The sequence below is a fragment of the Pelodiscus sinensis genome, chromosome 3 (assembly GCF_052426305.1).
Source record: "Pelodiscus sinensis isolate ZL-2025 chromosome 3, ASM5242630v1, whole genome shotgun sequence".
NCBI classification, from domain to species: domain Eukaryota; kingdom Metazoa; phylum Chordata; order Testudines; family Trionychidae; genus Pelodiscus; species Pelodiscus sinensis.
In genome coordinates this window covers 84,971,701-84,984,443 of record NC_143054.1, presented here as the reverse complement: position 1 = coordinate 84,984,443, position 12,743 = coordinate 84,971,701, and the positions used below count along the sequence as shown (strand labels likewise).

At 44.0% G+C, this 12,743-nt stretch overlaps 1 protein-coding gene across 3 annotated transcripts in view; it reads right to left on the bottom strand.

Moving 5' to 3' along the window:
• Positions 1-12,743, bottom strand: part of DSE (dermatan sulfate epimerase) — a 54,434-nt gene that overhangs the window by 12,909 nt on the left and 28,782 nt on the right. For all 3 annotated transcript variants that reach the window (XM_075924012.2, XM_075924011.2, XM_089777212.1), the window contains one exon: positions 6,605-6,858. In XM_075924012.2, coding sequence (XP_075780127.1) covers positions 6,605-6,858 — 254 coding nt within the window. The remainder of the gene's footprint in view (positions 1-6,604; positions 6,859-12,743) is intronic.

Genomic DNA, 12,743 nt, shown 5'->3' with positions numbered 1-12,743 from the left:
CCCGTGCCCCTTTAAGGGGTCCGGGGCCGGGAGGGGGGCATAGAGTTTCCCTGGTGTTGGCCAGAGTGGCCACCAGGGAAACCTGGGGAGGGCTAGCCTCCCACTAGTTCGAATTAAGGGGCTACACACCCCTTAATTCGAACTAGCTAGTTCGAACTAGGCTTAATCCTCGTAAAATGAGGTTTACCTAGTTCGAACTAAGCGCTCCGCTAGTTCGATTCAAATTCGAACTAGCGGAGCGCTAGTGTAGCGCCTAATAAAGTTAGTTCAAACTAACGTCCGTTAGTTCGAACTAACTTTGTAGTGTAGACATACCCTAAGTCTTCTGGCTGTTAAGACAGTAAGAAATCAAGTTTCATGGAAAGGAAAGGAGCATGCTGCCATCGGTTCAAATGCAGTGAGAGTCAAGGTGTTAAGGACAAGGTTGAGATCCCAAGATGGCACTATCGGCCTTATTGGGGGAAGATATTATTGAGATCGTTTAAAAATTTCTTAGGGTTGGGTGAGAGAAAATAGTGAGAGCTTCTACAATATCATGCTCACTAGAAATAGCACCTAAGTGGACTTTTATTAATGAATTTGAAAGATTCTGTTTCTTTAAGAAAAGAAGGTTCTCCAAGACCATCGTCAGCTGTGTTGAACGAGGTTGCAGTGCTCCGTGGGTGACTCATGACAGCAGTCTCTGAAGAGGGACAGGGAAGGGGGTTGGGTTGGTAGAAAGGTAAGGAAGGTAATCATGAGGCCTTTTGCTCTTATCCCCAAGGCCCACCAGTCTGTGGCAATCCTGGCCCATGTATGGTAGAATAGTTGGCTGTTGGAAACAATGTCAAACCCTTGACCAGATGTTCAAAATGTCTGCCTGCTGTTGGAGGACTGGAACGTTAGGACTGCTAATGGCTAACCGGTGCAGCACCACAGGCACGAGGCACCCCAGATCAGCCAGAGCAGCCCTAGCCTGGCCAGAGCAGCACACCACTCCCTGGGTGGAGGGCTCTCTGGCCAGCCTGGAGTAGCTCCCATCTGCCTTGTGGTGCTTCTCCAGGCCATCTGGCTCCGTTTAAGAGGTTAACTGGATAAACATAATGTTTAACTTGTTAACTGATTAAATGGGAATTTATATCCCAATGAGACATGACAGGTTGGTCTTGAGGCTGCCTATGCTTCTGTTGTCTAAGGTCATAACCTCTCTGTGAGAATGACAATGATGCTTTGCGGTGGTTCATTTCCTATTTGAACTGAGGGACATACATGCCCAAGGTTTTGAGCATGGCTCATGAATCCTTGAGCAAATACAGAGAAGCTTCTGTGGTGGCAGAAAAAAGCTTCTGTCCCTTATAGGGTAGATCTTCATCTATGTTCAGCACCTCCCTTGGGAACTGAAAGGGGTGCACAGTCAGGAGACCTGACGCATGACCACGGATGTCGCCAGTGACCTTGTGGTGGAGTCGGCTGTGTTCAGCAATGCCTGCAGTGCTGTTTTTGCTATGAAGACTTAATCTGTGTTGGCTTGAATGAAGATTTGTAGTCCTCAGGCAACTGCTCAGTAAAAGTCTTTGTCAAAATGATGGCATGTGTAGTCTCTAGCAATGCTGAATTATTTGTTATCCTGATCTCAGCATCCCTCCAGGTGTATGATTTCAGACCCAAAATGTCCAGTCTCTTCCAGTCCTCATTAAAAGAAGTGGATTTATATTGGGTCTGTTTGCCCGTAGGGTGGGCTACATTCACCACCAGTGAGTTTGGTGCCGGGTGGGTGAACAAAAATTCAGCCCTTTCGACAGGAATATAATACTTCTTGTAAGTCCTTTTTGAGGTTGTGGAAAATTGAGGCTGGTGTTTGCCACTATATCTTTGTATCGTTCACTATGGCTTCATTGACTGACAAAGCTATTTTAGATGATGGAGAAGCCTGCAATATATTGGTGAACTTGTGCTGAAGCTCAGGAACCTTGACTAAGGAAATGTCAAGAGAACCGGCCACCCTCTTGTACAGGTCCTGAAAGGACCTGAAGTCATCTCTTGTCATTAGTGGAGGGGTCATTATCAACTCATCTGGAGAAGAGGAGGAAAAGTGTGATGGAGGCAAGGTGTCTTCCTCCTGCTTAATGTCAGATCTGGTGGATGTAGGTGGTTTAAGGACCGCTGCCTGAGGTCTAGCTACCGCTGTTGATTGCAGTGCTGCCACCTGAGCTCTCCACGTCAAAGACACAGGATGACTCGGCACCACAAAGAATCCAGTCCTTCACACCAGCGGCACCGGTCTTTCCCCATTAGGGCCGCTCACCAGTCATCAAGAGCTGGCGGTCGCATCAGTGACAGGCACACCATTATTCGATACCGATGCTATACCTACATTAGAGGACCTAATCAAGCAGTCTGTGCCATCAAGCTCAGTGTTACCCTTTTCTACTTATAGTGAGGGTGATGAAGAAATCTTCTCACTATGACACTCATCTCCAAAACCATCCTCACAGCTGCTGCAGCAACCGCAGAGCCAACCCCATATGTGGCAACTGTTTCCATGGTTTCCTCCCATTCCACTCCCACAATCTTGACAGGGATGGGATCCCTGGGACACCATGGTACTGGGGAAACTTCAGTATGCAGTGCCGGTATCATCTTGGTCGGTATCTGTACTGGCGGTTCCATTCGGCTCTCAGCTGTGGTCTGATGGGGCGGCTTAGGTACCGACTGTGTTGGTACCAATGTTGTTGATACTGATGGTGCAGGGGCAGTCTTCTTTGGCTTCGGGACCGAGACTGCAGGGTGTGTATATTTAGAGGACACTGCCCCTTGGGGTCTGTCTGTACTGGGCACCCCTGGTGCCAGTGCATCCCCCGAAGCCTGTACCTTAGGTATCGAGGAAGGCGTTTGCTGAGGGGATAACCTTTTGGGTGGTCTGTCCACTGAGGTTTAGGCATGCTTCTTCTTAGACATTCTTGACTGGAGGATCCTTCGGTGCCAGTGATCCTTGGTCAGAGGTGGTACAGGTTGGAGAGGCCTGTGATACTGGTTCCAAGGCTGGCCTCTCTGTCTTCTCCATGGTGAGGAGTTTTAGCTGCATCTCTCTTGCTTCCAAAGATCTGGAAGAGAGCTTCTTACAGTGGTGGCAACTCTTTGGAGAATGATCCTGTCCCAGGCACCCAAAGCACTGGGCATGCCCATCAGAGATGGAAACAGACATTCTACACGTAAGCCACCATTCAAATCCTGGAGAGCCTGGCATCACTACAATATTCCTAATAAAGTAGTAACAAAGAGAATTTTTTTTAAAAAGAAACACTAATGACTAAGGGGGGAACTTGAAAAAAACAGTAAAGATCTAATACTATCTAATCACTATCTACTACATTAAACTTCCGATAATCTGGACTATTGGAAAGAGGGGCTATGAGGGATCTGGGGTTGGGTGGGAGGGGATGCCACCTCAGATCCCTCATAGTCCCCCCTTCCGATAGTCCGGCTCTGCCCCAGGTGTCCCCGATTCAGCCACTGCTGGTCAGTTTCAGCAGCGGCTGAATCAGGGACACCTGGGGGCAGAGTAGCTGGGGTGCTGCCGGGTTGGTCCCGTAGCGTCGCCCCTCGGTGCTGCAGGACCAACCCGGCAGCACTCCAGCTGCTCCAGCACTCCAGTTGTTCTTCCCCAGGCATCCACAAGAGCAGCTGGGGTGCTGCCAGGTTGGTCCCGCAGTCCAGAGGGGCAGCACTACAGGACCAACCTGGCAGCACCCCAGGTGCTCTGCTCCCGGCTTCCCCAATTCAGTTTCAGCAGCGGCTGAATCGGGGAAGCTGGGCGCAGAGCAGCTCCAATTGTCCGGCAGCTGGAGCACTTCCGGGTTCCTGATGGTGCCGGACCATCAGGAGTGCCAGAGCATTGGATGCTGAACCAATGGAGTTTTACTGTAATTAGCAACTAACACTATCAAAGAACTAAGCACAGAATGCTGCTGGGTTCCGACCAAGCCAGGAGCGGTTGAGAAGGAACTGAGGGACAGTTGACAATGGGCATGCATCAGCATGTTCTGTGCAGTGCGAAAAGTGCCACTGGAACCCGGGGGGATACTGCTGCTAAAAGTTCCGATTATAAGTGCAGGAGTGCAAAGGGACCTACAGTGGAGCACCCAGAGGGATACCCATCTCAAAGAAGAAGATGCATTATTGACTGCTCTGTGAGACCTCCCTTCAGTGGTCTTAGAGACATTGTGCCAACCTACACACATAAATGCCTCCATTATAGTGACATATATCACTATAATGGGTGTCACAAGGAGGAAGGAGAAAATTTGTTCCTCTTGGTTTCTGAGGACAGGACAAGGAGTAATGGGCTTAAAGTGCAGCAGGGGAGGTTTAGATTGGACATTAGGAAAAAATTCCTAACTGTCAGGGTGGTCAAATATTGGAATAAATTGCCAAGGGAGGTGGTAGAATCTCCCTCTCTGGAGATATTTAAGAACAGGTTAGATAGACATCTGTCAGGGATGGTGTAGGTGGAGCTTGGTCCTGCCTTGAGGGCGGGGGGCTGGACTCCGTGACCTCTCGAGGTCCCTTCCAGTCCTATGATTCTATGATTCTATCACCTTTACAATGGGCTGTGACATAAAAAACACAATAAACATTTTTGGTTGTTAATACTTCTTTAGCATTTCTAAAGTGTACCCTCAGTGTTGATCTAAGATAGCACCCTAGAGAATTGTCGTCTCATGGTTCAAAAGATGTTTGCATTTAACATCCTGAAACATAAAGTAGGTGGCTATTAATTGGTCTACAGCTATTCCATCCATCTATCTATTACACATCAATGTATAATAAGGTACAAGTAGGCTATTTAATATGATCTGTAGCTGAATGTGAAAACAGAAATAAATTAGTGTTTTCCTTTAGAGAACATTATGTAAAAGCCTACTGGTTATCCAAATATTTTTCAAAACAGCCCGAATTCTTATTTTAAACTCAGAAAATTAAATTTATTAAATATTTAGATTGCATTTAGAACTGGCTCAATTCTCAACTCTGCCACCATCACCTTGGGCAAGCCACTTACTCTCTGCATATATCCCACCCATTTATACAGCGGAAATAAAAATGCTTCCTTTGTATATTTTGTCTAGTGGGACTGAAAGCTGTTTTGAACAGGGCTCAACAGAAGGGCTACGTCTAGACTGGCATGATTTTCTGCAAATGCTTTTAACGGAAAAGTTTTCCGTTAAAAGCATTTGCGGAAAAGAGAGTCTAGCTTGGCACGGACGCTTTTCCGCAAAAGCACTTTCTGCGGAAAAGCATCCGTGCCAACCTAGACGCACTTTTCCGCAAAAAAGCCCCGATCGCCATTTTCATGATCAGGACTTTTTTGCGCAAAACAAATCTGAGCTGTCTACACCGGCCCTTTTGCGCAAAAGCTTTTGCGCAACAGGACTTTTGCCCGAACGGGAGCAGCATAGTATTTCCGCAAGAAGCACTGATTTCTTACATGAGATCATCAGTGTTCTTGCGAAAATTCAAGCGGCCAGTGTAGACAGCTGGCAAGTTTTTCCACAAAAGCATTGTGGAAAAACTTGCCAGTCTAGATACAGCCAAGGTGTTTGTACAATGCCACACACAATGGGACCTTGATATTAACTGGGGCCTCTAGACACAACTGTAATACTCCTAATATATGGTACATTATTCATATTGGGATAGTCGTAATATTAAAATAAATTAGTTTGATATAATTATACGTTTTACATCACCTATTTGTCTGCTCTATCATATGCTAAAAAAGAAATTTTAAACAGAATTGTATGGCTAGAAAGACAATCTAAAACTATGCTGCAAACTATAATACGGGTTTGGGTCTTTTTACTGTTGGAAAAAAGTTCACAGAAATTCTCCCTGAATGATGATTTTAGTTACTATCAAGTACAGATTTATTCTACTAACTTTTGAGATAAAGTAATATATATTTCATGTTACCAATCCCTAAAGGAATTGGAGGTTGCTAAAAGAAGACAAAGGTAGCCACATGTTCCCATTAAGTGTTCAATCTAAAATGCAAATTCTGATGGATTCATGATGCTAATCTTGTTTGATGGAAACTACAATTACTACTCTTTACTCTCAGAGAAAGCGGGGATCACCTTCAGTACAGACATAGAAAAAATGAGATTAGGAGGAATGAGTGAACATTTAGGGATCCTACTTAGATAAACCCAACTTCCAGTCTCCATATGTCAGGGAGAAAAAAATCTTTAATTATGTTATTATTGTTATTTATGACTTGTAGGGAGGTAAGGCATCTCAATCAATGATCAGTTGCAGGCACAGTTCAAACTGCAATATTAGTGATCTTCACCTTTACAACAATTTGTACTCTCTCTCTCTCATATTATATAGTGACAAGCATTAGAGTTATACATGTAATCAACAATACAAAAAGATGCTGAATATAGCTATACTTTAGCTGACAAATACACTTGCACATCTTTATACATGGCTGCATTATAGATTGAATGCTAACATGTACCAAACAGAATACATACTTGTATCAGTTCCTGAGATTTGATTCATAACGTACAAACATGACTGATGCACTTTAAAAAGAATGTCTCTATTCACTAGGGCGTACCTTGATTCATCAGAACCAGACTTCCTGTTAGCAGAGCCATACAGTTGGTAGGCTGATGGTTATGTAGATACTGGAAACCCCATCCACGCCTGTATGATGTTTCATACATATATCCTGAGGCATTGGCAATCACCTCAAGAAACCTTTCCTGTTCAGTCTTGCTAAAGTAGTTGTACAAGAAGTCATAAGCAGTGGCAAAAGCAACCAAAGAGTGAGCAAGAGGGACCTCATCCCATGGAGCATCCTTCACTAACCTGTCAAAGAAGAAAGAGGTCAATTAATGAAATGAGTTCTACAGATCTGCCAGCAGGCTTTGATGTATAAGTGACTCAACAGCTCTGAAATTAGGTATCTAGTGCAAAGAGTTCAACAGCCTTCCAATAGGAAACAAATTAATTTGTTTTAAAATGAAGCTTGATAAATTTACAAATGGAGCATTATAGGCCATAGTTTTATAGGAAATACCAGATGACTGGATTCGATAATACAGGTCTCTTTCAGTCATATGATGTATGTTCCTAACACACAGAATGTGCTATCTATTACTTCTCTCTGAAGCATTTTACTGGTTTCTAAATATATACAGTAGTCATCCTTAAAAGCTCATCAGTTGCTTTAGAAAAATGAATTCCCTTTTCTTAGATAAATGGATATCTTTACCTCAGTCTCTGCAATATTTTACATTTCGCTGCACGAGTAGGGATGTAGAAAATTAAGTAATATTTCTCATACTGAGGTAACCTCCATTTAGCTGAGATAAAACTGGTCAATTTCAAGGACAACCTGTAACCTGAAAGTGTTATCATTAACTTAATATTCTTCTCAATGTTTGTTCCAATCTTTTATTTTTAAGTGAATTTAACACTGGTGAAAAGTATCTGTGTCACGGCCTTGGAGTCTGGAATCTTCTATGATAGCAGAGTGTGTCTTTCCAAAGCAAGCGTCACATGGACAACAACAGTTCAACTTCCCTACACCTATCTGCTGTGAATGGGACTACAAACCCCACACTAATGAAGAAGAGGTTAACAGTTTCTCTAGCTCAGTGGACTCCAACCCTTTTACACCAAAGATCATTTTTTAAATGTCAGGGCAAACTAAGATCTACCCCATCCCATCCCCAAGATCCCATCCCTTCCTTGAAGCCTCTCCTTCTCCATTCCTCTCCTCTCTATCACTTGCTGTCCCCAGCCCTTACTTACTCTGACTGGGTTGAGACAGGAGGTGTGGGCTCTGGGGTGGGAAGGAGTGAGGGGTGCAAGCTCTGGGAAGGAATTTGGGTGCTGGAGGAGGTGGAAAAGGGGATGCTGGCTTGGGGAGGAGACTCCAGGCAGGAGTGTGTTTGAGTCAGGTGGAGGGTTGAGGTGCTGAGCAGGCCAAAGGCTTGTGGGTGTGAGGGTGCAGGAGTTTAGGTTGGGGTGCATGAGGGACTCAGGGCAGGGGGTTTACATATATGATGGGCTCAGAATACAGGTTTGCAGTGTGTGGATGGTGCAGGAGTGAAAGCTCTGGGGTGGGGCCAAACATGAGGAATCCAGTGTGCGCGACAGGGCTGCCAGTGAGTGTGGTAGGGATGGGGTGCTGGTGTTTCAGCAGGGGCAGGGTGTTGGTGAGTGTCTGGCCAAAGGAAAGGGGGCAGGAGCAGCTTGGCCAGTACCTGGGGGTCTCCAGAGATGAGTATCACTTGGGCAGGATCTGCAGGCAGCACTGGAAGAAGTGCACATGCCACTCCTTTAAAAAATCCAGTTGCTCAAAGTCTGGATCCTCTGCTGCCACGTTAGGCCCCCACAATCACCTGACCCTGCCTCCCCAGAGCACAGGGGAAGGTAGGGTGGATAAGGAAGCGCATGCGCTGCTGTGGGGAAGGGAGGAGCAGTGCGCACATGCTTTCTAACAAGCCAGATATGGTGCAGAGCCTCAGTACTCTCTTTCTCCCCTTGCCCCCCGCAGGAAGCCGGCACTGGCTCCAATTTCGCGAGGAGTGGGAGGCAATAATGCCAGTGTGGGCTTCTTGTTGCGGGTGGGGAAGAGTGGGGGGCGGGCTGGGAACACTGACTGTGTTGAGATCGACTGTCAGTGCCTCCGCGATTGACTGGTTGGTGACTACTGCTCTAGGCCCAAGCGACCCCATTTTACTGCGCCTGCAATGGTCAGAGACTGGAAGAGGCTTTCATACAAAGAGAGACTAAAACATTAGGGCTGTTCATCTTAGAAAAGAGGTGATGGGTGTGTGTGGAACTGGATAGAGATCTATAAAATCACGGGTGTGGAAAAAGTGGGCAGAGAAGTGTTATTTACTCTTTCACACAATACAAATAACCTGGGTCACCATTGAATGAAATGAATAGGCAGATTTCAGAGAGAAGAAGAGGAAGTACTATTTCCAAATATGACACATCACCTTCATATTGGTGCACATAACAGTTATAGGGTGAAGGTGTGCTAAAGGGTTCTGAGTGTGGAAGGCGGCTTTAGCCTGAGGCAGAGGGTTGGGGTGCCAAGGTTCTGGAAGGGGCTGTGGGTTTTTGGGTGGGGCTGGGGATGAGGGACTCAGGGCTAGGACAGAGGGCTGGGGTGCATAGAGTGTGAGGCCTCCATCTGGAGATGCAGGCTATCGGATGGGGCTGGGTTGAGGGTTTGGAGTGAAGGAGGGTGCTTTGATGCCACCCTGTTCTCTCTCCTTACAGGAGCACCCAAGCTGAGAAGGAAAGGCACCTTCCCCAGCCCCCACTGTAGCAGCTCTGAGGCTGGGACCATAAGATAGCTGCCCCTCCTCTGACCTCCATAGGTTCTAGCTGGGACTGGGTTGGAGCTGCGGGAGGACTACCCTGGCTGTGGCAGATATTGGTTTTGCAGCTAGGTTTGGGCCACTCCAACCGCAGCAGGGACTCTGGGGCAGACCACACAACTTACAGGGAACTTGGTAAGACAACTAAGGGTGCGGTGAAGCTGATGGTGCTTTACTATTATTCCTTCCCAAATCGCTACTTGTATGTTCTGTTCCTCATCAACTTCTGCCATTTTCTGCCAAATCAAATTCAAAATCTGGTAGTCAGGGCTTGTTGCCTGGTGCAACCGAGTTTCTCACTTCAGTTTTCAGCTGATCAGTGTAGAAGAGCTGTAGCTCTTATGGCCAAAGGCTTTATACATTTTCCCTGGAAACTCATTATTTCAATTCAACAATGGCAAACATTTCCAGATAAATTAACCGAGACACTGACTGACATCAGTGAATAAGCCTGCACACATCCAGGGTGTTTTTTTTAACTTTCTCCTTAGAGCCACAAAACTTGGAAAGTCTCATTAATCCATTATGTCAAATCCAGCTCAGTTCCCACATTCCTTACTATTTCCGCTTTTGCATCTTTCACTTACACTAAAATGAGTCTGAACAATGTAATCTTATTAATTAAAAGGTTGATTTCTTTGCAGTGAAAATGTTACATTCTGCCTGACTTATAATCCTGTGACATCTTATTGACTTTGATGGAACTGCATGATGTACAATTCAGGACAATATTTAGACCCATTCATTCATTTTGGGTACAAGCTATTAAGAAAAATTAAACTGACACCAGCAAAGCCTGGGAGCTGAGAAGGGAAAGCTCACCACTGAATTCTAGTCTATCAAACACAGAAGGTGCCTTGTGTGGCCATTAGACTTTGTCTGCACTAGAAAACGTGATACCTATTTTACAGCAATGGTGCACAACAGTACACAGATTCCCAGCGTTTTAATCTCTATGTCATGAGCTCCTAATCCCAGTAAACATATTATGGAGCCTTAAACTGACAAAGGACAAAATGTGCCAACTAATGAATTTTCAAACACTACTTTCTCTTTATAATGATTCCATCTTTCTTTCATATTTTGTTGGGTGCTGTTCTATTAATCTATTATTTCTCTTTTTATAAACTATTTTCTCTAGTTTCTAAATCATCATCATCATCATCTGTCATCTGCAGCGAGGCCTAAATTTAATAGCACTAAGGAATATTACCAGAGAAAAAAGAATAAAAACAATTCCTAACCTGAATTACTAAGGAATCGTTTTATAACCTTTAAACCTTTTTATTCATTTGTTCTAATTTAGAATTACTCATTCTTTCACATTAGTATACAGCTCTCTCATTGATCTAACTAGTTAAGGCACTATCAAGAGGAAGTTCTTAGAAAAAATGTACTGGCTAATCCTCATATAGTGCAGCTTCACAAGATAGTTTCATAGTATCTTATTGTCAACATTTTCCTGAAAACAAAGACAAAACACAGTGAGTATTATCTTGACATTGTGATGTCTCTAGAAGTTCTCAAGGCCTTTTGTGACTCTGGAGATATTTAAGGAATGCTCTGACAGTACTAGAAGGGAAAAGATGAAAGGAGTTAGAAATGTGGGTTGGACATGAGTTATCTATGGAAGAGAAGAAAAACTAAAAAAAAAAACTGCCAAGATTTGCATTAATTCCTGAATTATTAATTTTCACAGGTATTCCAATATCCACTGAAGTATTTGAAAAGATACAGATCTCTAATACATTTTGCTCCTTGTGATGCTAATATGCCCAATGTAAAACTGACATGAATAAATCCCCCAAATTTGGCTGATCTTAAATACTTCTATATCTCGGTAGCAAATGTCATTTGGTATTTCGTTTAAACAAATCACACTTCATAACTAAAGGAATTCTGCCCAAGAGCAGAACATCTTTAGCTTTCAACACAGACAATAGGATGTAAGAATTATTAGCATCTCTCAGAGGGTGCTCGGTAGTTTACTGGAGTGGCTCCTGAGGGAAAAATAATCTTAAAAAATGTCACATTACTATTTCTGTGGAGTCTGGAAAAATGATATGCGTGTGATCCTTTTCCTGGTTCTGATGCAGCAGTCAGAAGCCATTCTCAGAGGTGTTACTGACAGAGCTAGTTAATGTTCCGTCTAATCTTTCCAAGGCATGTGCAGAATACATTTTTTCATGTGCATAAAGGCATGCACAAATGTGCACCACCAGCAGAAACACAAAACCTAACAGTGGGCGCTATGCTAATCAGCTGGGCTGCATCTGAATCTCTCCTACGCACCCACAGAAGCACACACTAGCATTAGAGAGGACGGGGTACTAACTGCTATGTTCACTTCAGCTCACATGGTTGGTGGAGTGGGAAATGAACATTGGCCATATGTAAAGGGCAAAATTAGTCAAGAAAGTTGCCTTTAAGTTTTCGAGAGCATGCTGCTAAACTACAGACTTTGGTTCTGATGTAGGTCTTTGGGTAGGTGTAGGGGCACTCTCATCATTTTTTTTTGGAACTGTGAGCTTCCTCTATTCCCCTCTCATTAGTCTTCCTCCATTGCCACTAAAACCATTTTCATGTCACTCAATCCCCTTCTTCTTTCATATTTCCACATGTAAGCAGATTTCAGATTTTCATGTTTCATTAGAAGGACAACTGTTTTAGAATATTGCGGTTCTAATTAGTATTAATCATGATCCTTCTGTGTTCATATGTTATAAAGCTTGTATTAGCGGAGTTGAATGCCATAACAAGGTAAAGTGCCAAGCAGAAACACATACTATAAGTACTTTATTATTCCAACAGACTTTGTTACTTTGCAGCAAATGTTTATACCAGACTTGTCTCAAAATTAGCTGTACTGCAAACTCTCAGTATCAATTTAACCATTCTTTCTTCGTGAGCCAAGCTGAGCTGCCTGTTGCAAAAATATGAAAAAAACACTGCCTTAAGATACAATTTAGTTTTAAAAATTCCAGGTTCTCATTTTTCAGATTTAAAAAATAAATTGAGACATGAACTGGCCAAATAATAGCTGTATCCTCCATGGCTCTCTTACAAAAGTTTCCATTTGCAATATCATAATCTCATTGCTTCACTCACTGCTGTTTTGTTGGAATGTTCACACTTGCTTTACTATGCAGCCGCTCTCCAAGTTACGAACGAATTACGGACCAATACTTGGTCCGTAACTCAAACTGTTCGTAACTCGGATCCCATAGAGTTACATGGCGACTGTGCTGTTTGTAAGTGCGGATCGCCGTTCGTAACTCGGATCTGCATTTACGACCGCTTTGGTCGTAAGTGGAGGTGGCCGTAAGTCGGGGAGCGGCTGCAGTTCTTTCA